The sequence below is a fragment of the Malania oleifera genome, chromosome 3 (assembly GCF_029873635.1).
Source record: "Malania oleifera isolate guangnan ecotype guangnan chromosome 3, ASM2987363v1, whole genome shotgun sequence".
In the NCBI taxonomy this organism is placed as follows: Eukaryota; Viridiplantae; Streptophyta; class Magnoliopsida; order Santalales; family Ximeniaceae; genus Malania; species Malania oleifera.
The window spans coordinates 110,172,026-110,198,500 of record NC_080419.1 but is presented as its reverse complement, the minus strand read 5'-3'; the positions used below and the strand labels follow the sequence as shown (position 1 = coordinate 110,198,500).

At 36.4% G+C, this 26,475-nt stretch overlaps 1 protein-coding gene across 1 annotated transcript; it reads right to left on the bottom strand.

The window, feature by feature from the left end:
* Nucleotides 1-576: 576 nt before the first annotated feature.
* Nucleotides 577-25,087, bottom strand: LOC131152230 (protein TIC 56, chloroplastic). The gene is made up of 5 exons (XM_058103983.1): nt 24,176-25,087; nt 23,723-23,920; nt 23,132-23,414; nt 14,119-14,281; nt 577-1,141 (listed from the first exon to the last, which is right to left on the bottom strand). The coding sequence occupies exons 1-5, from the start codon at nt 24,879-24,881 to the stop codon at nt 941-943; spliced, it is 1,551 nt and encodes a 516-aa protein (XP_057959966.1). The 5' UTR covers nt 24,882-25,087; the 3' UTR covers nt 577-940.
* Nucleotides 25,088-26,475: the final 1,388 nt, after the last annotated feature.

Below are 26,475 nucleotides of genomic sequence, written 5' to 3'. Positions count from 1 at the left end.
TGCAAGTTTAGCGACTCCTCGACCTCCCTCTGTTTCTCAACTATAGGAAACACGGAATCTTATCTTAGACAATGAGTTCATGATGTCTCCTCATTGTGGATTTCTTCAATGTAGAGGTTGTCCTGAGTCAAATGCTTCATGGCTTTCTAAGGATGATGTTCATGATAGCACTACTAATTTTCTGGAGTCATTTGTAGTCCCACTTGACAAGCAAAGTTCCTTCCAATCTGAGGAGAATGGAGGGCCATCCACATTCCCTAGGCCCCCCCTTCAACACACGTATTTTAGACATAGGTCTAAAAACATTAAGGAAATAATGTTTGTCTGAAGGACCCTTTTGCCTAAGGATTTTATTTGAAAAAAAAAATAATCATTTTCCATTGTATTTTTCTACATGCTAGTTGACGTACATAGACTGCTTTGAGTCCCCTCTTCTCTTCTTCTGTGGTCGGGTCATCTTTTCATGGTTAAATTATATCCAAAATAGAATTTATCAATTAAATTGAGAAATAATGAAAATCTGCCATTGCGTGTGCATGCACTTCCGACCGCAAATCAAAATCCACGTAAGAAATGGAGTTTAAAAATATAAATAAATAACAAACAGAACATCTTTCCTTCTGTTCGGTGACCAAAACTTCATATAAATGACAAGAAGAAGATGTTTCTTGCAAAAATGGAAACAGCTTAAGGTACAATGGCATAAAACAAGGTCGGGAGAGGGGATGTTGCAGCATCGAGCAGGCCAAAGGAAAAACCAGATGACACAAGCATGGACTCATACAAACTAGGCCGAACGAAAGACCGAAAAAAAAAAAAAAAAAAACAATAATAATTATTATTATTATAATCATCATCATCATCATATGCCAAGGAGGGTTCAAGGCATCACTACCCTTTCTGAACTATATTTATGAATGAAAGAATAGATTTAGCACTGCTATGGATCCTTTTGAACGCGGCCAAATAAGGCCATCTCCTCCTCGGCCTTCTTCTGTGCAGCTCTCTTTTCCATCCGTCGAGCATCCCTTGCACTGGAATCAGCATGAACTTTATCCATTACAGTACTAAAACCTGGAATTGTTCGATCTAGTTTGTTGTACACCTGGGCACTAAGATTGTAGAAAATCCTGTACAATCGCTGCACAGAAAGAAGTTATGGCTAAAATTACGGCCAGTACATGGATTAAGCCCACAGTAATAGATGAAACATCCAGCAAGCAAGGTTCTATCATGAAGTCCAAACAGGTTTAGGGAACTGCAGATTTCAGAGTCGTTTTGTATCACTTTATTCTGAATTTGCAAAGAAGTTTTCTATAAAAAATGTCCCTCATCTGTGTTGATCACTTGTATAACATGACTACAAATTACTCTTATGATCAAGGGACCTACTGTAATTAAATGAAGGTAAAATCTAAAAACCTACCAATGTTTGAAAGGGCTTAATCAAGGCTCGCCTCAACGCAAGGCATGCCTAAAATGTCTTGAGGCTCAAGTTAAAATACCAAATCCCAAAAAGGCTAACACATTACACACTTAGGCTTACGCATGTTTACAAAAGGCACGCCTCTTGCTCTTTTTTAATTAAGGCTAACGCATTTGGGGTGTGTGATTCTCAAATAAGATTTGGTTAGAAAATTTTAACTCCATGTTAATATAAAACAAATGTCATAATTTGAGTTGATTTTTAAAACTCTTGAACCTCAATCTTTCCAAAATAATTGAGTTGTGTCTTTGATTTTGAAAAATTATTTGAACTTTATAATGTTATAGCTATCTCATCATTATCTACGTAATGAATTCTGAATTCAAGTTAACAATTATTGAATGGACAACAAGTAGTATGCAAATAATATTTGATTTTTTTTTTACATTATATTTGTGATTTTATAAATTTTTTATTCTTAAAATATATGTAACTGATTTACATATTTTTATCTAAAAATAAAACTCTCAAAAGGCTTACGTCGCCTCTTAAGGGTTAGAAAGCCTCGCCTTACGCCTTCGCCTTTTAAAACATTGGAACTCACAAAGTTAAATTACTGAGACCACTTTCTAATTTTATCCCGAGTGGCAAGACCAAGGTCTCAGCTAAAAGCAATGTTTTAAAAGGCATTTGTGAGGCGCGCCTTGAGGCATTTTGAGCATAAAACGCACTAAGACGTAATTTGAAAGGCGTAAATCCTAAAATGTGTACGCCACAAGGGAGAAGGCATACGCCTCAGGCAAAAATTCACGCCTTTTACACTTCATATGGGAAGGTGTACGCCTTTTGGGAGCAGTCTGTTTAAAATATAAATAAATAAATAATAAAAAACAAGCAACAGCCTGATAGGGCTTTGACGAGCGTCAAAACCCCCCTCTCTCGACGAAGCTTCTTTCTTCCAAGCTTCTGTATCTCTCTGACGACTCCTCCAGCTTCTCGTCTCTCTCCAACAACTCCTTTCGACGTATCGTCTCTCTCCAACGACTGCTTCGGAGCTCTCGTCTCTTTCCAAGCTTGCGTCTGGCTTCAAAGTATCCTCTAGCTTCTCATCTCTCTCCGACGAGTCAATGACCCCTTCCAACCTCTGATCTGCCTCCGACAACCCCTTCCGATGTCTCATCTCTCTCCGACGACCCATTCGGACCTCTTTGTTGGCCTAACAAGGTTTAATCCTGCTTTGATAATGACAAACCAAGACATCTAATTGTGCTATTAATTATGTTTACAGGAATTAAAGTTTCTAAGCACAATAAAGAGATGCAAATTGGAAGCCATGAACCGTACAAGCTAAATCTACCAGGCTATGTTCATGAAGTCTATAAAGACCAAGTGTGAAGACTTGGAAAATTTTGTTATGTATATTGCAATTAGGACTTATGCAATTACAATACATTTGAACATTGTGACGAAGCTCATAGGTGACTTAGTTGGACTCTAGGTATTCTAAAATTCATGAAAAATCTTTTATACAAAGTACAAAACTTTTTCAAAATGCTAAAATTATTTTTGGAATGAAAAACAAATGATTTTGTAACTCCAGGATGTTCACGCGCTTGAGGCAAAGAGCTCAGTTGACCAAATTGATGTTGTTTGAACACTGATCTAGCTCCAAGTAGTTCGGGCTACCAAACCCCAGCGTTCAATCGACTGAGTGGCTACTAACTTTTGAAATTTCCAAACTCGGGTAGTTCGGGCGACCAATCCTCTGCGTTCAATCAACCGAGTGGCTACTGACTTTTTGAAATTCCAGAACTAGTTGGTTTGGGCAATCGAACACACAGTTCAGGCGACCAAAGCCTGCACGATAATTATTGCAATGGCCATAAAACAGCTAAGATTCTCATTTATTAAGCAATTAAATACGCCCAACGACTAGAATTCAAATTTTCATATAAATAACTAGTCCCTAAACGTGTTTAGCACGGAGATTAATAGAGATTAACACAGATTATTGCTGAGATCATTTTTATTTATTTCAAAAACCCATAAAACCCTAGTTACTCTCTGATCTTTGTTCATATTCAATTGGGAGTGTATTAGCGAGTGATTTGTAAGTGTACTCATCTGCTCTAATCAAAGAGTGTCTATTGTACAACCTCCATTTCTATAGTTCATTGTATTTCAACGATTCTAGAGTGAATTGTCCTCAAGCGAAAGGGGCCTTTCGCTTGGGAATTTGTCAAGGCATCTCCGCCTATTGAAGGAGAGGCATCTCCGCCTACTAAAGGAGAGAGGTTTTTCCACCTACTGAAGGAGCGTATAGTGGAATCCTCAAGTGGGTTGCTTGAGGCAAGGACATAGGCAAGAATCATCGACCCTTGTAAAATACGGTTTCATTCTCTCTTCCTATAACTCTCTTATATTTGAGCATATTTACATTCATATATATCTGTTGTGAATATTGTTATCATTTTGCGTAGTTAGAAAACTTGCTCAAAATCATAGCAAAAATTGTTGAAGTATTTGCATAAAATTTTTAATTATTCCAATTCACCCCCCCCCCTCTCTCGGGATTACACCTCAACTCACATTTGGTATCAGAGCATGGTTACAATAAACCTAACAGTATTTGCATAAAGATCATATGACAAACCTAGGTGTGTCCCTTTTTGGTAAGGGTCAATCCTCTACAAGGCCTTCAATTTTTTATGGTGTAAATTACACCTTTGGAAGCAAAAAAAGCGGATCTTCATTCAAACAATGGATTGGAGGGCTTGGAGAGTGATTGTTCAAGGCAACTATGTGTCTATGAAAACTATTGATAATAAGGAAGTTCCTAAAGTTTAAAATGAGATGAACGAAAATGATATGAAGCTAATGCAAATTAATTTAAGTGCTATGAGTGCTTTATACTGTGCATTAGATGCAAATGAATTCAATAGGATCATGGCATGTAAAAGTGCAAAGGAGATTTGGGAAAAATTAGAAATTACATATGAAGGAACCAAAGATGTTAAGGGTAGTCGTATCGACATGCTTACTAGTGAGTATGAAGCCTTTAAAATGACTCCTAATGAATCTATTTCTACCATGTGCACTAGGTTCACACACATTATTAATTCTCTTAACGCTCTTGGAAAGACTTATCCCACTTATGAGATGATTAGGAAAATACTTAAGAGGACTCCCATCCATTTGGGAATCAAAGGCAACAGCCATTGCAGAAGGAACTTGAAGGTTGATGTCTCTATATGAGCTCATCGAGTCACTCCTCACATATGAGATGGCTATCAATGAACGTGCAAATGAACACAATAAAGCCAAGAAATCCATTGCTCTCAAAGCTTCCAAGGAAAACTCTAGTGATGAGGATGACGAAGATATGGATGAAGATGATATAGCCCTCATTACCAAAAGACTCGGAAAGTTCTTCAAGTAAGAACAAGAAATTCATTAGAAAATTCCGAGGCTCTAGGATGGATAGAGGAGATTCAAGTAGAAGAGAGTCAAAAGTAGAACTGCCTACTTGCTATAATTGCAAGAAGGTTGGCCATATCAAACTGGAGTGTCCGCTACTTAAAAAGGACTCCAAGAAAAAGAAGAAGAAGGCTATGAAGGCTTCTACTTGGGACAATTCAAGCTCAAGTAGTTCAGAAAGCGATTCAAGCGATCAAGAGGTTGAGAACTTCTACTCTATGGCATTAAACAACGATGAGTTACAAATTTCTCCTTCAAACTCATTTATTGAATCATGTGATGAATCCTATGATGAATCTTGTGATAGCATGCCTTCCTATAAGGAATTGCAAAATGAATTGTTTAAGGTACATAAGAGTCTTGTTAGGATATCTAAAAGAAACATTACATTGAAAAATGAAAATGAAGTTTTAGCAAAAGAATTAGAATCTCATGATATTGTTGAAAGGAAAAGGATTTGAACATTACTAGATTAGAAAATGAGATTGAAAAATTGACAAAAGAATTAATAGAATTAAAATCTCATGCTACCCTTGAAAACAAAAAAGATTTGAAAATCACTAGCTTATAAAGAAAAGTTGAAGACTACTCTAAAGTAATTTATAAATTTACGAGTGGAAAATAAAATTTTGATAAGTTAGTGGGTTTTCAAAAGATGACCTTGGATAAAGAAGGTATCAGTTATAATGGTAAAGAAAATAAGAAAAAGAAAAATCTTTACATAGGATACTTTGTAAAAGAATCTAAGGTTTATGCTAGTACCTCCTCAAATAATGTTTATACTCATACCACATGTTTCTTGTGCAAAAAGAAGGGTCATATCAAATTTTATTGTCCATATAAAAGGAAAAATTTGAAAACAAAAATGGTCTAGAAAATTAAGGAAACATCTAGTGCTAACCCAAAAGGACCCAAGAAAATTTGGGTACCAAAGAAAGTCACTTAACTTACTTGGATAGTGGATGCTCAAGGCATATGACGAGAAACAAGTCCAAGTTCACATTCTTAACACCAAAGCAAGGAGGATATGTTACCTTTGGAGACAGTACCAAAGGTAAGATAATTGGTATAAGCAAAGTTGGTAAGGAACCTTCCTTAGTTATTGAAAATGTTTTACTTGTAGAAGGTTTAAAGTATAATCTGTTAAGCATTAGTCAATTATGTGACAAAAGCTATGATATTACTTTTAGAAAGGATATGTGTATCATTGAAAATGTTGAAAAACATGAAGTACTCTTTGTTGCAAATCGTTGTGAGAATGTTGATTCAATTGATTTTGAAAAATTAGTATCTAAAGACGTAAAATACTTTACAGCCTTGAATGAAATTTGTTGGTTGTGGCATAGTAGACTAGGTCATGCTAGCATGGATCTCCTATCCAAATTAGTCAAGGAGGATTTAGTTAAGGGTTTACCCAAAACTAAATTCATTAAAACAAAATTTGTGATGCTTGCCAACTTGGTAAGCAAGCAAAGACAAGCTTAAAAAAGAAGCAATTTATATCCACTCTAGGCCATTGGAACTCCATCTAGATTTGTTTGGCCCAACAAAAACTCAAAGTCTAGGAGGAAAACTATATGCCTTTTTCATTATAGATGACTACACTAGATTTACTTGGGTTTTGTATTTAGCCTCTAAGGATGAAGTGTGTAGAATGCTTGCCAATTTATGTAGAAAAATCCAAAACGAAAAAGGTTAAACCATTTTACACATCTGGAGCGATAGCAGTGGAGAGTTTAAAAATAAGGATATTGAAAATTTTTGTGAAGAAAATAGTATTTCACACAACTTTTCGGCACCTCGAACACCTCAACAAAATGGAGTTGTTGAAAGAAAGAACCGATCGTTGCAAGAAATGGCTAGGATTATGCTAAATGAGCATAATCTACTTAAATACTTTTGGGCCAAAGCGGTAAATACCGCATGTTATGTCATGAATAGAGTTTCAATTAGGCCCAACTTAGATAAAACCCCATATGAGCTTTGGAAAGGAATGAAACCTAACATTTCATACTTCCATGTTTTTGGATGCAAACGTTTCATTTTGAATGATAAAGGTGAATTAGGAAAATTCGATGCTAAATCAGATGAAGGAATTTTTCTAGGGTACGCTCTAAATAGTAAAGCGTTTAGAGTATATAATAAAAGAACAATGTTTGTTGTTGAATCAATCCATGTAATATTTGATGAAGCAAACCACTTTTCTTATGATTTAGAAATTAGAAAAGGTTTAGAAGACTTGTCAATCCATAATAACAAAGAAGAGAGTAGTGAAATCAAAGAACCATCGAATGATGATGCTCAAAATCAAGTAGAAGTCAATGAATTTCCAAAGGAATGGAAGTTCGTGAAGAACCACCCTAAAGAGCAAATCATTGGTGAACCTTCACGTGGGGTATCAACTCGCTCTTTGTTTAAAAACTTTTGTAATCATTTTGCATTCCTATCACAAGAGGAACCTAAAAATATTAGTGATGTAATTAATGATGAATCATGGGTTTTAGCTATGCAAGAAAAGTTGAATCAATTTGAAAGAAAAAAATTTTGGACCTTAGTTCCTAGGCCAAATGATCACACTGTTATAGGAACTAAATGGATCTATAGGAACATTAAAGATGATAACGGCATTGTTGTCCACGACAAAGCTAGGTTAGTTGCACAAGGTTTCAATCAAGAAGAAGGTATCGATTTCGAAGAAACCTATGCACCAGTAGCTAGGATGGAAGTCATTCGCATGCTACTTGCCTATGCATCCCATAAAAATTTCAAACTTTATCAAATGGATGTTAAGATTGCATTTCTAAATGGCTTCATAAGTGAGGAAGTATATGTATAACAACCCCCAGGATTTGAAAGTTACCATTTTCCCAACCATGTGTTTAAACTATCTAAGGCTTTATATGGTTTAAAGTAAACTCCTGGAGCTTGGCATGAAAGACTAGGGAGCTTTCTACTGGAAAATGGATTTTCAAAAGGAAAAATTGATAATACACTCTTTATCAAAACCAAGTTAGATGATATGCTTATAGTTCAAATCTATGTTGATGATATCATATTCAGTGCTAGCAATGAGAATTTGTGCAAAGAGTTTGCCAAAAGTATGCAAGATGAGTTTGAAATGAGTAAGATGGGCGAACTCACATTCTTTCTTGGACTTCAAATCAAGCAAGCCAAGAATGGGACGTTCATAAACCAATCAAAGTATGTAAAGGACTTGCATAAAAGATTTAACATGGAAGATGGCAAGGCGTTGGGAACACCAATGAGCCCTTCCACAAAGCTTGACAAGGATGAGCAAGAGAAACCGGTAGATATAAGCTCTACCGAGGTATGATTAGAAGTCTACTTTATTTAACTGTTAGTAGACCGGATATTATGTTTAGCGTTTGTATGTGTGCTCGGTTTCAAGCTTCACCTAAGGAGTCACATCTAATAGTTAAAAAAGTTCTACGGTATCTGATTGGCACTATAGACTTGGGCTTATGGTATCCAAAGTATACATGCTTTGAAATCATCAATTATTCCGACGCGGATTTTGTCAGGTGCAAAATTGATCGCAAGAGTACAAGAGGAACTTGTCATTTCTTAGAACGATTTCTTGTATCTTGGTTTTCCAAGAAACAGAATTTCGTAGTCTTATCTACCGTCAAGGCCGAATACGTTGCCGCGGGTAGTTGTTGTGCCCAAGTCTTGTATATGAAACAACAACTCAAGGATTTCAAATTGACTTATAATTGTGTACCAATTAAGTGCGATAACACTAGCGCTATAAACATTTCTAAGAATCCTATATCACATTCACAAACAAAACATATAGAAATACAACATCATTTTTTTCGTGATCATGTGCAAAAGGGGATATAAGTCTTGAATTTGTGAGCACTAATGAATAATGGGTTGACATATTCATGAAACCACTTCAAGAAAATTGATTCATTTTAATAAGACGTGAATTAGGCTTATTACATGTTAGGGAAGTTGTTTGTAGCTAATTTGGGCATTAACATAAGTATCCCAGGCTAAATTTAAGAGATTGGCAACTTCAAGAAACTCGAGTGACTGAATACTCTAGCCCGGTCGACCGAATACATACTGCCTTAGGTGCCTTCGAGTACCAGGTAACTCGGGCAACCGAAATGTCAAGGTCGGTCGACCGAATCTATACTGACTTTGTTAAATGGGTGTGTTAGGTGACTCAGGCGACCGAACCCTCAACTCAGTTGACCGAATCGCTGAGATTTAAAACCCTAACCCTCGCGTAAAAACCTAATTTTCTGGCCTTTCACTCACCCGAACGCTTGTCTTCCCTCACTAAAACTTACAAAACTTCTCCATCCTCCTCTCTAACCACAGATCTTTCATCAAGATCCACTCTTTCTTTCACTCAATCTCCATCACCATACCAAGGCAGTGTTGGGAGAAAAACACCGTCTACAAGCCAAGACGACACCAAAAGCATCGTTTGTTGGCTCACTACTCCCAGGGCTAAGAAGCTCTATAACGACCATCTTCGAACCCTAGATCCAATCATAGGTAAGATTCTTGACATCCCCTTCATGGAACAACACTTTCCAAACATTTTTCGTTGTTTTTCACTTCTAGATTGGGGTAGATTTCTATTTCATCAACCCCAAGGTGCTTTTCCAAATCTAGTGCGTCTTTTCTACACAAATCTAGTTAAGGATGGTGACCACTACACCACTCACATCCTTGACAAACCCTTTCCGTTCACCACCCAAACTATAGCTAAACGGTTTAATATTGACCGTGGGGACTTTGAAAGTCCAAAAGTAGGAAATACCTGGATCATGGACCAAGATTTTCCTCCCCAAGAATTCCTTCCACTTGTGTTGGAGTAGCCTTGACAAACCCTTTCCGTTCACCGCCCAAACTATAGCTGAACGGTTTAATATTGACCGTGGGGACTTTGAATGTCCAAAAGTAGGAAATACCTGGATCATGGACCAGGATTTTACTCCCTAAGAATTCCTTCCACCAGTGTTGGAGGAGGCTGGCAACTATTTTGGTCATCCACCATTATATAAACAACTGACGTTAGAAGCCAAAATAATTCATCTCCTCATCACCTATAATATTATCCTATTTGGACTATTTCGTAATGTGGTGTCTTTACACCGAAAGGCGCCTTGACCTTCCTTCCCTTATTATTAGGTGGATGTTAGCCAAGGAGGAAACTAAAAGGGTCATTCTCCCATATGGAGGGGATCTCACTCTCATTTTAGCACATCTGGGCGTTACTCGCCCCTCTACCTTGTTTGTAGCATGCAAATCCACTGACATATTCACATCCACCACTCTAAAGCAAATGAACTACCGAAAGGATGGCCCTAATGGTTGGATTCCTAAGTATCGCCCACCTTTGCACATTAATGTTGATGCACGTGTGGAGGAGGAACAAGAATATGCCCACATGGCTGAGCCCCACCATGTGGAGCCCAATGTTCCCGAGGGTACCACAAATGCTCCTCCTGATCTTCTTGCCTCCATGAAAAATCTTATCCAAGGGGCTTTCAGCAAGTTTCATCAGGAAATGGATTCCAAATTCAGCGCACTTCGTCAAGACATGGATACCAAATTCAACGCGCTTCACGAGGACATTCATTCCACCTTACAGACCCTCAACCAAAGGGTTGACAAGCTTGATACTAAACTTGATGGTGCTTCCTCTTCTAAAGGGAAAGTGTCTATGGTAGAAAGCCAAGGAGACGAGAACGAGGAAGATGACGAGAAGGATGATAGCTCATCCAATGAAGATGCAGCCGATATAGATTAGATTGAGGAAGAGCTTAATTTTAGGGGGAGAGCTTAATGCATGCTTCTTATGTATATGGTGTGTTTTGAAAACATTCTGATTAATCATGTATGACTTTAGGTTTCTATAATATTATAATCATTATTATGTTGGTTGATGTATGTTTCTATATTGGCGAACTTATGTTGGTTGATTTATGTTGGCAAAATTATGTTGATTGATGTATGTTGGCGAAATTATGCTGATTGATGTATGTTTCTAAAATCTCTATATTGACGTCATTGGCAATATGCAATTCATGTTTAATGTAAAATGCATGAATGATCATATAAGGTTTTAAATGGGGAGCTTGTAAAGCAGAATGTATAATTGATATTTTATGCAGATTTTTTTTATGAAGCCTTTTGATGATTTCAAAAGGGGGAGAATTAAAGAGCAAAATGGAAATTTTATGACAATGCATGGAAAATTTAGCACTGAATGGAGAATTTCGGCAAAATGCATGTATAAATTGTTTTTTAAAGCTTAAAAGACAATAACTTGAAAAAGTCAAAGTCTTGATCCTAATATGCCTAAATTGTTTCCCATTGCTTATTTTGATTTTATGCATGCTGTGAGGAGGAGCCTTGTAAAGGCAACTTTATTCTGCTCCTTGTTTGTCATCATCAAAATTGTTGGCCTAACAAGGTTTAATCCTGTTTTGATAATGACAAACCAAGGCATCTAATTGTGCTATTAAGTATGTTTACAAGAATTAAAGTTTCTAAGCAAAATAAAAGATGCAAATTGGAAGCCATGAACCATACAAGCTAAATCTATCGAGCTATGTTCATGAAGTCTATAAAGACCAAGCGTGAAGACTTGGAAAATTTTGTTTATATATATTGCAATTAGGACTTATGTAAGTACACTACATTTGAACATTGTGACGAAGCCAATAGGTGACTTAGTTGGACTCTAGGTATTCTAAAATTCATGGAAAATCTTTTATACAAGTACAAAACTTATTTCAAAATGCTAAAATTATTTTTGGAATGAAAAACAAATGATTTTGTAACTCCAGGATGTTTGGGTGCCTGAGGCAAAGAGCTCAGTCAACCGAATTGATGTTGTTTAAACACTGGTCTTGCTCCAGGTAGTTCGGGCGACCGAACCCCAATGTTTAGTCGACCAAGTGGCTACTGACTTTTGAAATTTCCAAACTCAGGTTGTTTGGACGACCGAACCTTAGCGTTCAGTCAACCGAGTGGCTACTGACTTATGAAATTTCCAAACCCAGTTAGTCCGAGCGATCGAACCTTAGAGTTTAATCGATCGAGTGGCTATTGACTTTTTGAAATTTTCGATCTAGTTGGTTCAGGTGACCGAACACACAGTTTGGGGCGACCGAAGCCTATGCGATAATTATCGCAACGGCCATAAAACAGCTAAGATTCTCATTTATTAAGCAATTAAATACGCCCAATGCCTAGAATTCAAATTTTCATATAAATACCTAGCCTCTAAACATGTTGAGCACAGAGATTAATGCAAATTATTGCTGAGATCATTTTTGAGTTTATTATTCAAAGCACATCTCTTTCAAAAACCCAAAAAACCCTAGTTACTCCTTGAGCTTCGTTCATATTCAATTGGGAGTGTATTAGCGAGTTATTTGTAAGTGTACTCATCTGCTCTAATCAGAGAGTGTCTATTGTGTCTATTGTACAACCTCCATTTCTATTGTTCATTGTATTTTGACGATTCTGGAGTGACTCGTTGTCAAGCAAAAGGGGCTTTTTGCTTGGGAATTTGTAAAGGCATCTCCACCTACTGAAGGAGAGAGGTTTCTCCACCTACTGAAGGAGGGTATAGTGAAATCTTGAAGTGGGTTGCTTGAGGCAAGGACGTAGGCACGAATCGCCGAACCTTGTAAAATACAGTTTCATTCTCTCTTCCTATAACTCTTTTATATTTGAGCATATTTACATTCATATATATCTGTTGTGAATATTGTTATCATTTGCATAGTTAGAACACTTGTTCGAAATCATAGCAAAAATTGTTTAGGTATTTGCATAAAATTATTAAATATTCAATTCACCCTCCCCCCCCCCCCCCCTTTTTCTTGGGATTACACCTTAACTCACACTCTCATCTCTCTCCAGCGACCCTCTTCAGCCTCTCGTCTCTCTTTGCAACCCCCTACAACCTCTCTGCCTCAAGATCTCTTCTCAGTCTAAGGTCTATGCTCAAACTATCTCAAGTATTCAACCCTCGCTCTCTCCAGTGTTGTTCACAGTAGACACCCAATGTTGATTTAGATTTAGATTCTTAGATCTTGGATGATGAGACATTGTGATGCTTTAATTTGACTTTTTCTCTTCTTTTTGTAATGTTATGGCTCATGCTTATTTTTTAACATGTATTGTTCGAGTTTGTTAGCTAAAATTGGCCTATATGACATTTTAAAATTATGTTTTATTTTTTTTCTCCATTATTCTAAAATTTTTCTCATTTTTTTTACAATATATATAAATTGATTTTATTTATTAATTATTTAAAAAAATACAGTCCCAAAATGCTTACGCCTTAAGGCTTACGCCTCGCCTCACGGAGGGTAAAACGCCTCGCCTTTAAAAACATAAGGATTGAAGTGGAAGTCACTTGAGCCACTTTGCAAAACAGCTCCAGTGTTCAGCTACTGAATAATAGAACTAGTGTATAGAAACTAACAAAGTTTTGTTCATGGATGGGAATGTCATCCAAATACAATCTATAAAAAATGTCCCATAAAGAAGTGTCAATTTAAATATCAATTCATACACCACATAGTATCAAATATATTATGCTATCAAAAATTCCATCATTCTTACCAAATGACTGCCAAATTCTGTCATTTTTATCTGGAGTGGGACCACTGTTTCCTAGGTTAGGAGCAACTGTGAATTTAATGTGTGACTGAATTAACATTTCATATTTTGTTCTACCAAGGTCAACCTTCAAAATCTAAGACCAGAAGAACACATAACATATCCAGCGTCTTGCCACAGCAAAATAAGCAGCTTTCATATTAAATCAAGTTGTATACAAATTTTTTGAACAAAAACCCTTCTACTTCAACATTAATGAGGTACACAACTAGATGAATTTAGTTGAAGGATCCTACAACCATGGGATGACCTGAAAATCCTTGCAAAATACTTCAAAAAGATGTTCTAGTTTCTCATAGAAATATATTCACTCAAGGAGGCTTCTAGAAGATGTTGATCGTAATTGTGAAGATCGGTTACAGAGAAAAACGAAGATGAATTTGCATTCAGATACATTAGAATTATATAGGAACAAGAACAATCATTGATTCTTTTTTTAAAGGATTGAAATGGATAGCATTATGTTAAACATCGCAATCAAATATAAGCAGATCAAAAAAGTGAAAAAAAAGTTGGAAGCTAGAATGCACCTTAACATCTTTATTCCAATGTCTGATGTAAGGAGGACCTGTTGTGTAGGAACCAAGAGGTTCACGGTACCACTCTCCATCGTATGTTATTTGATCCATTGCTTGTTCAATGCTCAGAACCTCCCACGGTCTTAAACCTGGAATAGCTTTAGCCAATTGAACCCTGCCCTCATATAAACAACAATGAATATGTTAGCCCTGGATATATTGTTAGCACATTCCCCAACAACTTAGGGGGCTGTTCAGCATCATTTTTTTACTTCTGTTTTTGTTGTTGTATAGTGAAAAATCACATTGTAACAATGACTCTGTTTCTGTTGTTAATTTTTTTTGTTTTTGCTATCAGTTTTCAAAAATGGAAAATCAGATGTAATGGTTTTCTGTTGTTATTCTTTTATTTTTTATAATTTTAATCACATTTTCCAATTGTTATTTGATTAAGGGACAAAGATGGACATCAGCTCAGTAACAGTAAGATTTTTAATTTGTTTTAGATCTGAAGATCTTGACCGAACAAGTTGCTATTTTTCATTAATTTATTTTTCTTGTTTTACCATACAAAAGTAGCTTTTTATGTTAAATGATTCTTTCCATCACTTGTAAGAAAGAAGATCTGGTTTAGTTTTTTGCAGCTTTCACCCATTCTGGAAACAAATTCCCAGAGACCTGTGTTTAAGCCTGACTCAAGAAAAATGCACTTTTTCATGTAATATATTTGAGCCCTTTTCAACCTCGAGTGTATACCAATAACAAAACACACGACTATGATGATGGTATATCTAAGGTGAAGAAGGGTCAAAGGGAATTAGCCAATTCAAAGTATTTGGTAAACTATGATGGAAGGGATTAAAGAGGGGTTTCCTTGGCTGATTTCAGTTCTTAATTTTGCGATTTTTATTTATTTATTTATTTTTATTTTTTATTTTTCTTGTTTATTTATTTTTATTTTTTAGGATTTAGTATCCTTGCTCTTATTGTACATCCGCCTTCTCAATATATCTTCTTTTTTTATAAAAAAAAAAAACAAAACAAAAAAACATAGGACTTATATGGCATTAGTTCTACGGACAGAGATCTTTAAGAACGGCCAACCAAATAAAAGCCTTAATCTTTTAGGGGACTTTAGCCTTCCAAATGGATTTATGAAGCAGGAAGGACAAGATTTTATTGGTAAAATGATCAAAAAAAGATTTACAAGAATACTCCTCAGAAGAATCAAGAATCCAAGAAGGATGGTCTCTCCTTTGGAAAGGAGCCTACAATCCAACAAACTTGATAAGTATCAAGCTCCAAAACCTCCCTATCATTAAAAGCCCTACAACAACAACAACAGCAGCAAGGCTTAAGTCCCACTAGATGGGATCGGCTACATGAATCCTTTTCCACCAATTCACCCAAACCAGAACATTTTCCTTTATTAGATTAAGAGTTATTAAATCCTTCCTCACTACCTCATTCCAAGTAATTTTAGGCCTACCCTTACCCCTTTTCATGCCAGAAACGATAACTAACTCACTCCTCCTCAAATAGGTGCTCTACTATGCCTACGTTTTAAATTCCCAAACCATCTAAGTCGTCCCTCCCTTATCTTGTTTTCAACCGGTGTAATGCATAAATTTTTGCACATATGTTCATTTTTTATCTTTTAACGTTAAACCACTCATCCACCTTAGCATACGCATCTCAGCAACTTTCATTCTTTGTATAAGTCATTTCTTAGTTGCCCAGCATTCTGAACCATAGAGCACAGCTGGTCTTATAGCCGCCTCATAAAACTTTCCTTTTAATTTTACGGATATTCTACGATCACACAACACACCTAATGCACTCCTCCATTTTACCCAATCTGTCTTAACTCTATGTGCAACATCTTCTTCAATTTCCCCTTCACCTTGCATAATAGACCCAAGATATCATAATCTATCAGTGTTATTAATCTCTTGATTATCCAGTTTAATCTTCTCTTTGTTGCTACTCCTTACATTACTGGAATTATATTTCATATATTTAGTCTTATTCCTACTTATCCTAAACCCTTTAGACTCTAATGTGGCTTTCCAAAGTTCTAGCTTAGATTCCACTTCACTTTTACAATCATCAATCAACACGATATCATCTGCAAACAACATACACCAAGGGATCTCATCTTGGATATTCCTAGTAATTTCATCAATTACTAAAGTAAAAAATTAAGGACTCAAAGTAGAACCTTGATGAAGACCTATTGAAATTGGAACTTTCTAGACTCTCCTCCTATGGTCCTAATGCTAGCCACTACTCTATCATACATATCCTTAATGACCTCCGTATATCTACTACAAACTCCCTTCTTTTCTAATACCCACCAAAGCACTTCCCTAGATACTCTATCATAAGCTTTCTCTAAATCAATAGAAACCATATGCAAGTCCTTCTTATTTTCCCTAAGCTTTTCTATTAAACTTTTTAAAAGATAAATAGCTTCTATTGTTAATCTCCTAGGCATAAAACCAAATTGATTTTCTGCACTCTTCGTTTCTAATCTTATTCTATGTTCAATTATCCTTTCCCATAATTTCATCGTATGGCTTACAATCTTTATTCCACGATTGTTATTACAGTTTTGAATTTTATACAAAGGTACTAACGTACTTTTACTCTATTCTTCTCGCATTTTCTTGATTTTTATAATATTATTGAATACATTAGTTAACCAAATAATTCCTTTATCCCCTAAACATTTCCAAACTTCAATTGGTATTTTATCTAATCCTATAGATTTCCCACTTTTCATCTTTTTTAATGTCATCTTAACTTCAAGGACTTTAATTTGCGAATGCCACCTTTCTTTTATGTCTTCTTCTCTAATTAAAACATTATCATTCTCGTCCTTTATACATTTTACAAAACCTAAATCTTTGCATTTTCTTTCTCTAGCTCTAGCAAGTCTATAAATGTCTTTTTCTCCTTCTTTTGTATCTAGCTTCGTATATAAAGTATCATAAGCTCTATGTTTAGCTTCATTGATAGTCTTTTTTGCATTATTTCTCACTTCTTTACATTTTTCTCTATATTTCTACAATTTTGTCATATCTTATGCTAATTTCTTTTTGTATTACCGGCTTTTTGGACTTCTTGATCTCATCATCAACTTTCTTTACTACCCAAGTATCTTCCTTTGGACTCACCTAAAACCTCTTTAGCTATCCTTACGATAGAATTTGTCACTTTATTCCAAACAGTATTTGCATCAACATTATCCCCTATTGTCTAATCACACTCTTTTCACTTTATCTTTGAATTTTACTATATTATCTCCCTTCAAGTTCCACTATCTAGTCCTCTTGTGTTGATTTATGCTGCTCCTCTTCCATTCTTTAATATGAATATCTAACACTAAAACTCTATGTTATGAAGCCAAACTTTCACTTGGGATAACTTCACAATACAAGATAGATGATCCCTGTTCTTAGTTAAAAGGAAATCTATTTGGCTTTTATCGTACCCACTCTTGAAAGTTATTAAGTGTTGTTCTCTTTTATAAAGTAAGTATTCAATATAACCAAATCGTAAGACATGGCAAAATCTAATATTGCATCACTGTACTCATTTTTATCTCCATATCCATGGCCTCCATCCATGTATCCTCTCATACCCTATATTATCCTTCCCAATGTGACCATTCAAATCAACTCCTATAAATGTCTTTTGAGACATTAGGATCCCTTGTAAAATACTATCCATATCTTCCCAAAATTGAATTTTCAGATTTTTTGCTAAGTTTATTTGGGGAGCATATGCACTAATGACGTTCACTATCTCTAGGATTGAAACTAACTTGATTGTAATGATCATATGCCCTTTTCTTTTAACATCTACTACATTATCTTTTAGGTCTTTATCTACAATAATACCCACCTCATTTTTATATTTCTTTTTGTCAGTGTACCAAAGTTTAAATCCTGATTTTTCAATTTACGTAGCTTTTTCTCCTACCCATTTCGTCTCTTGAAGGCAGACTAAATTAATTTTCCTTCTAAACATTATTTCCACGATTTCCATAATTTTTCCCATAAGAGTCCATATATTCCAAGTTGCTAATCTTTTCTTAGTTTCTTGTGCTAACTTATTAACCCTCTCCCTTTTATATTGACCCTATCTATTCCCTTGATTTAGGTCATTTTGGTAAGAAGTCATGATAAAAAATCTGACAAAGTTTTACGTTGGCTGTCAGCTACCTAACACAACCCTACTCCTTTATCCAGGCTTGAGACCAATTGTGTGTGCAAAGACTTTGTGTTACATATAGGCGAAGTACACATTTGTGATTTTTTTTAGCAAACTTATTTCACAAAGACAGTTTTCTAAGTTACACTCTACAACTAGTAGAAACTACTCACAAAATACCATGCATTAAAAAAAGTTTTAACGCATACAATTTTGAGTGGGCATCCAAGCTAGACTAAAACTCACGCAATATTACTTTTAGAAAAAAAAAATCCGTTATATTCCAAGACTTGCAAATGAAAAACACAAAAACACAACAAACAAATATTAAGCCTTCAAATCCTAGACACAAAAATCACCACAGCTAAACAATTATTGAAAATATATATATAATAACAATAATAAGAAAAGAAGTAACAAGAGAGGAGAAGATCTCACTGGCGGCTGAAACTAAAAAGGTGAAGACAACTGCTTGAAAAATACCCTTTGATGCAGGAAAATTGATGTTGGTGACAAGAATCAATTGAGGAATATTTAAGCAACGAGGAATTGCAAGAATTCTTCAATTTGCCCAAATAGGAGTTGGGTCAGAAAATGAATTTGAAGTTTTGGGTCAACTAGGATTTGATTTTCTATGGCTTCAGCTACTATATTCTCGTCTCTGCCGTAGGAAATTTGATGCTGCTAACGAAAATCAATCAAAGAATATTTAAGCAATGAGGGATTGCAAAAAATTCTTCAATTTAAATTCAAGATTCAAAATCTAAGAATGTTGAAGAAACGAGATTTCTCAACCCATAAAATATTTATTGCTTTTTCATGATTGGCTGAAGAAACAAGAATCCTTGAATTTGTTTGGGTCTTTAGGAGAAAATAAAGGAAAAGAAAGGAAAGAAAGGAAGTTCCTAATGTAGGACAGATATTAGAATTTATATATATAGATAGAATTGAGAGAATTAGAAGAAGAAGAAGAAGAAGAAGAAGAAGAAGAGAAGCAGCAGCAGCAGTAGGGAGGCGGAACAGAAGAAGAAGAAGAAGAAAAGAGAGAGAGAGAGAGAGAGAGAGAGAGAGAGAGAGAGAGAAACCAAACAGAAGCATCTGTCCCATAAACAACATTGCGTGCCAAAGAAAGACAGTAGAAACAAGGAAAAGAGATGAAAAGTGCAGAATCACCCGTCCAAATGTCTTTCCAAAAGTGAATTCAAGACTTAACCCATTTCCCACAATAAAATTTTTAAAGGAATAACAAGAGGATATAACTGTGAAGTACCCTTGCAAAGACTTCCACAAGAACATCTCAACCCCAAGTTAGCATCACACACATCACCCCAGCCAAATTTAATTCTAATAACTATGTACCAAGGGAAGACTCCACTAAGGGAAGGCGCCATATTCTTAGACACACACTTATCACACCCAACCCCTTACCCCACCCCCAAGCAGGCCAGCAGGCCTTTTAGACCTACAAACAACCTCCCAAGTCCCAACTAATCTATGATCCTTTTTCTCCCCCACCCCAGGCCAAAGAAAACCTCTCATTATTTTCTCGATATTACCAGCTACCTCACAGGAATTCTAGAAACAGACAAGAAATACGGGGGAATACTAGCAAGGCAAGCCTAAATGAGGGTAATACTCCCACTTAGAGAAAATGAAGCACCCTTCCACCCATCCAACCTCTTATGCACCTTCTCCAACAAACAATCCCAAAACCCAACCATCCTAGGATTACCTCTTAAAGGCATATCTAAATAAATGAGAGGCCATTCAAGAACACCACACCCAACTAAAGAGGACAACTCCAAAGACCTAGAATTATCCAAATTAATACAAGCTATCCCACTCTTCCCCAAATTTTATTTTTAAACCAAAGGCCTTCTCGAACAATTACAAAATAGTAAGCACATTCAAAGAAAACTCCCTATGATCTCCCAAAAAGAAAATAGTGTCATCTGCAAATCAAAGATGAGAAACTACAATCCCCTCACTTCGCACCCCAATCCCCCTCATAAACCCCCTCTGTAACCAATCCACTCAATACAAATACCAAAATAATTAAAAAAAAAAAAAAAAAGGGTGAAAGAGGAATTCCTAGCCTAACCCCACACGAGGCCCTAAACCAAGAGTTAGACTCTCCATTAATAATGGCAGAGAAAGAAGCAGCCAAGACTGCCACCTTTCACCAAGGAAATTCCAACTTACTCAGACCTTCCAAGGAAAATTTTAGAGAAGAAATGGATTTTTGCACATGAATAGTCATTGGTAACTTGCTATTTTGCACAATTTTTCTTCTCACAAACCCTTCAACACCCCTCTGGATGTCATCTTCAACAACCACTTTTAGAACTACTTTTCCATGCTTACTGTTTTCTTCTGCAGCGTTTGGGCCTTTATTGTAAATCTGCAGTTCTGCATCTGACTGGTCCTCACCAGCACCACTCTGTTTTGCCAATTGGGCTTCCTCAATCCCAACAACTCCATCTTGAATTTTTTAACCACAGCCAAGTTTCAGACCTCCACCTTTCCTTAGAAATAGACCCATTCTGACTTATTACAGCCCCATTCTTAACTTCATTAGGTCCATTACAGTAAAATCCAGATCTTAACCTCCCCACATCTTTAAAATTGAAATCCCCAGCCCAATCCTGAAATCCCCTCCCCTTCCCACCATTATGTCCTATGATCAAAGAAGATACCAGATTTTTCACGAGTGGGTACCAATGGTTGCAAACCACCCCCTCGCCAGCAACCATGGCACCATTCGTTGGAGTTGATTGAAGAGCTTCAGCATAGACCACAACACTCCTTCTTTTCTTGATTTGCAGATTTGTGGACCCACAATTGACACAACAAAGGATCATCCCCTTCAGCAGTTCAGCCTTCAAATTTCTCTCTTCCCGATCAACAATTACCTTCAAAGTACGGAAAGCTTCCATCATCCTGCAGCCTCAAACCCAATGACCTCCCTCTCTGTATCTTTCCAAGCACAAAAATCTTCCTCACATGTTCCCACGTAGCTTTAGATGAAGAAAACCTCCTTCCACTCTAATAAATTTACTCAATATTCTTACCTAACCCACAAAGCCCTGACCAAAAAGCCGTAATCTCAATCAAGACCCACTGAAATTCTTCATTTTTCAGCACCAAAGAGGACAATCTGCTACCCACAAACTTGGTTGTATGAATCAAGTCATTCTCCAATCTATCAAAGTTAAAAAATTCTCTTGAAAGAATGGTGAAAAACCATTAGAAGCTCAGCTTGTGGGAATAAGATGCGTGGGTAAGAAATTGGATATATGTAGTTTTCTAAAAACAAATAAAATTAGGTAGAAAATTATATTTGAAGGGAAAATCAGGATATAATGCCGAAAGGTTAAGGAAATTCAGGTACCACAAACCAAAGGGACACAGGTACAATTGACAACTAAGGACTTCATCATAAATTAATAAAGGTGAAAAAAGATGATGAGAGAACAACAGAGTCCAGAAAAGAAGAGTTACAGCAGCTTCAAAGAGTTCAACGGAGAAAGACATGACCTCATATATTTCATCCTGCTCTCTTTCCAATGAAGCAAATAATAGTGAAGGGATCTACTTATATTTTGAATAATTTTTTTAATACTATTTTATTATAGAAAATAAAAATAAAAAATATATTAATTAAAATAAACAAAAGACTATCACTAACTAATATTTGCAATATACATATATACACACACATACTTAACGATCAATGACAACAATAACATCGACCAACCCTTATTCACAACTATTGGGATTGGCTGCATGAATCTCTTTTTTTGTCCATTCAGCTCTATTTAATGTTATCTTTCCATTGAAGTATATTAAATAATTTTTCATTATCTCAACCCATGTTCTTCTTGGTCTTAATCCTATCAGCACCCTCTCTACCTCATTCAAATCACTCTTCCACATAATAAATTTAAGAGCAAAAGACATTGACCTCCCCTGAGATTCGATAAAAAGGCACTGACCTCCCCTAAGGTTTGATAAAAAGGCACTGACCTCCCCTGAGGTTTCAAATATCTCAGGGACCTCCCCTGAGGTTTCAAGAATTCTAAAGATCTCCCTTGAGGTTTGCCAAAAGACACAAACCTCCCCTTATATTTTGCAAAAATACAAGTCTTTTGAGGGAAGGTTTGTGTCTTTTTGGCAAACCTCAAGGGAGGTTTGTGTTAATTTTTAAACCTTAGGGAAGGTTCCTGTCTTTTTGCCAAACCTCGGGGGAGGTGATTGTCTTTTACCCTAAATTTAATGATCTCCACTGAATGAGTCAAACCCTTCTTAACCAATTTCCTCTCATTATATCTTCAATTAGCACTAGTTTTTTTTTTTTTTTTTAGATTTGTATTTTTTTTCTTCTATTTTAATTTTATTTTTTGAGGATTTCCTGCCTTGCTTAGGTTGTAATCTCTCTTCTCTCTTAGCTACATCTGCTTTTCTTATCAAAAATTTTTTTCTTAATTATAAACATTTACTATACCCCAAACATCATGCATCATTGGCTCACAGCATATTTTCTAAAAGCCTACCATTAAATATTAATAGCAATCATATGTTAAGGAGATGATGATTTATGATAATAACAACAACAACAGATATGATGGCAACAAACAGTGATTGAGTTAAGAAAGACAGCGAATGCAAATCCATTGCCTACATACATTGGCATAAAAATCAATTATGCACATAGTATAGCCCACTTTACAGAAGAACAAATGAAATTTGAGCAGTAAATGATTCTCTTACCATGAAAGAGAAATAAGATACAAGAGCATTATAATACCTAAGATCTTTTGGAATATATTTGTTTGGCATGTGATCAGCCTCCAATATTGATGTCAGCTCAGAGCCACTAGCCCAAAGAAATAGAGCATGACTAGGAATTCTTATTCCAGGCCAAATACCATCATTGGCTTCCAATACCGCTAAATCCCGTCTCTTGCTCTCTATAGCTTCTTCTTGGAGCTGTTTATATGTTTTCTTTTCATGCCCCTTGAGAGGAACCCATGGTGGTATGCCTTTCATTAATTTGTGAATGAAAGCTGTTGCCGCAGCGCCAAGCCTAACTAAAGATTATGAAACCATAAGCAAAGGATCAATTTGTGATTTAAAAAAATATATATATTCTGTAAACCTATTTGAGAGCAGATCAAAAATAGACCAGAACATGATGCATGCGACAAACAGTGCAACCATTTCTTACTATCTTTTTTTTACCACAAACAATGACAAATAATAAGAACCTCCATGGGAAGCAATGCATCAAGTGGGTGCGTATAAAAATGTAATTTAAAAAAGAAAAAACAAATAAGAGCTTATTCCTGTCTTCATTGTATAGTTTGCAAAAGGAATAGAAGGATGGAACTGAACAAACCTTCCCAAGTGGCAATCGCACGTTCCATGCCATAAATCATTCCAATTGGTGCCCATTCATCCATGTCCTCTCCCCAAATGAAAGTATGCTTATCAATTATGCCACCACCCCAAGCGGTTTTAAGTTGTATTAGCTCCATTGGTCCTCGTGTACGACCCAAGCGATCTTTATAATACCAACCGCCACTCCTCATGATAACTACAACAACAAACCAAAACAACATCGATGAACAAGACAAAAACATGGAAAACAAGTACAATATCCATGAACATGACCATTCAATAACACCAAATCATATTTTGGCACCCACTCAGAGTGCACTGCACTAATTAACCAAAAAACAATCAATTTCAGTACTCCATCTGCCAATTAATCAATCACGTTAACCTATGAGTATGAATAGTTTACTACACAGAGCAACTACGTTAATTTCACTTGGCAAATTAAACTTACAATCATAGTATCGCTTCTCAAGCCGCTTGTAGCCAATAGCCTGAGCAACATCAATGGGCCTGCCAGGGGGATACGGCCGCTGCCGGAACCCCCAAAGACCCAAAAAAAACTGCCTCGCAAAATCCCAGAACTTATCATCCGCCTCCTTGTCGGTCTTTATAGCCTTCCGCGGCATTGGCCGCCCATCCAAGCCAATAACGTGTGGCACCGCCTCCCAGAGCTTCTTGTCCTCGCTTCGATACGGCTTCGCATTCTCCTTCAGCTCCATCTCGTTAATCTTATCCGCGATTCTCTCCGCCTGAGCCAAGAACTCCACCACCGGGCTACTCTTGAACTCCTCCCACCACTTGACATTTTCTTCGACCTCCTCCGGCGTGGGATTCTCCTTCTTCTCGAACACGGGGTCTTCGTTGAGGATCCCCTCGACCTCGGGAGTGTGTCTGTAATTGGGCAGGTTTTCGCACTCCCACCAGAAGTAGTCGAGCATGCGCTTGTGGCGGCCGGGTTTGTGGGGCTTCTTCTTCTTCGGCTTCTTGAAGAAGCTGGAAGCAGAGATTGAGGCGAAGTTCAGGGGGCTGTGGGATTGGGAATGGGAGAGACTTGGGTGGTGGACAGAGAGGAGGAGATTGAGAGGAGGGAGAGGGCTCAGGGGTTTGCCAAACCAGTTGTCGCCGCCGAAGAAGGTGCCAAAGTTGATTGAAGCCATTTTGATTTGAGGATTTGTTTCCCTGAACTGCTCCCCTTTGCTTCTATGAATTGAATGAAGTTCGTCAGCTTCGCGTTTCCGCAGTCTCTAGTATCTTTTCTTTTTCTTTTATTGTATTTTTTTTTTTCCTTATCACGTTTTCATTCGAAAAGGAAAAATAGTTATTGAATAAAATTTTAAGGTTACCCAAATACTTAGTTCTAATGGTTCGACTCTCAAATTAAGAGGCCCATGTCTAAAAAGGAAATTAGGGTTGGAGCAGTTGGGATTTGAGGGATAGGTTTATCAGTTTACTTTAGTAAATTGAAGATCACTATTTTTTTTAAATAAAATTTTACTACATGAACATAACAAAGATGCCATAAGAAAAAAATATTTTCATTTTTAATTATATTTATGCATCACAAGATGCAAGGTTTTTTTTAACAGAGAACATTAAATTATTATTTTCTTAAAAATATAGATTCATTGAATTAAAATTTTAATTAAAAATTTTAAAATTATTGACAAAATAAAATAAAATATCAAAGAACTACAGGCCAACAATTATGAATTTCAAAAAAAATTTCAATCAACAATATTAATAAAAAATATATAAAATATAACCAAAATCCACAAACTAGCTATAGATCCTTTTTATAAGTCAATTATGTATAAGATTATAGTCAATGAAGCGAGTTTTGCACCACATCTCAAGCATTATTAGATACTTGTCGAGTTTTTTCCCATTTTATTATTAAAATAAAATAAAATATTAAATAATACTCTACTTGGGAAAAAATTTCTCAATCTAATGTTCACGTAATCTCGCAACTTAGTACTGCGAAATTTAACACGCATCAGGAAATTGGAGGCCGCGAGATTTGAACGTAGAGACCAAATCTCGCAGGATGGTCCTGCGAGATTTGCATGGGCGTGTTCAGCCGAGATGAGGGTTGCATGGGCGTGTTCTATAGAGCCAAGATGAGGGTGGTGTCGTTGTTGATGACTTGGAGTTTGGAGCCGTCGAAGTAGTCGAGGAGGACATGGAGGCTAAGCATGTTTTTTATGACGGCGAGAGAGTATTGATGGCCGGTAATGGCGGACATGGCAGCATTGTTGAGGGCGAGGACGGTGATGGTCTAACAGCTATTGATCTCATCATCAAGCTTTGTCTAGGATTAATTTCACGAATTAAAAAAATTTCAGGAGCTTTGATTGTCGATCTGTCTCGGAGAATGCAGAGGAACAATGGCAAATAGAAACATTTCTCTGCAATGGCTCTCTTTTCCTCCTCCGACAGTGTCTTCGGGCTCCCTCCAGTGGATGTACAAGATTGAAGGGAACAAAAAATAATTTGTAAAATACTGTATTATAGGAGCCAAAGGGAACCCAAAGATGTCGTCGGAGGAGGAAATTGCCATTCTGTCAAGTACATGGTTGAGTTGGGGTCGCTATCTATCACTTGCCACATGTGAGTACTGTGTGGACTCTGGAGTGTCTTCCCATTCTTTGCGTTTTCCTGCATTCCTAGTGAATGGAAAATTGCATATTTGCAGACTGAACACAGAATTTTAATTCAACTAGCATATGAAGGTTTAACTCATGAATCAGA

What these genes read in the sequence shown, in the direction of transcription:
- LOC131152230 (XM_058103983.1), bottom strand. Translation starts at nt 24,881, where the DNA reads ATGGCTTCAATCAACTTTGGCACCTTCTTCGGCGGCGACAACTGGTTT. An exon ending in TGCGATTGCCACTTGGGAAG is followed by an intron (nt 23,415 to 23,722) that starts GTTTGTTCAGTT and finishes CATAATCTTTAG; the next exon opens with TTAGGCTTGGCGCTGCGGCA. An exon ending in ATTGGAATAAAGATGTTAAG is followed by an intron (nt 1,142 to 14,118) that starts GTGCATTCTAGC and finishes CTTTCTGTGCAG; the next exon opens with CGATTGTACAGGATTTTCTA.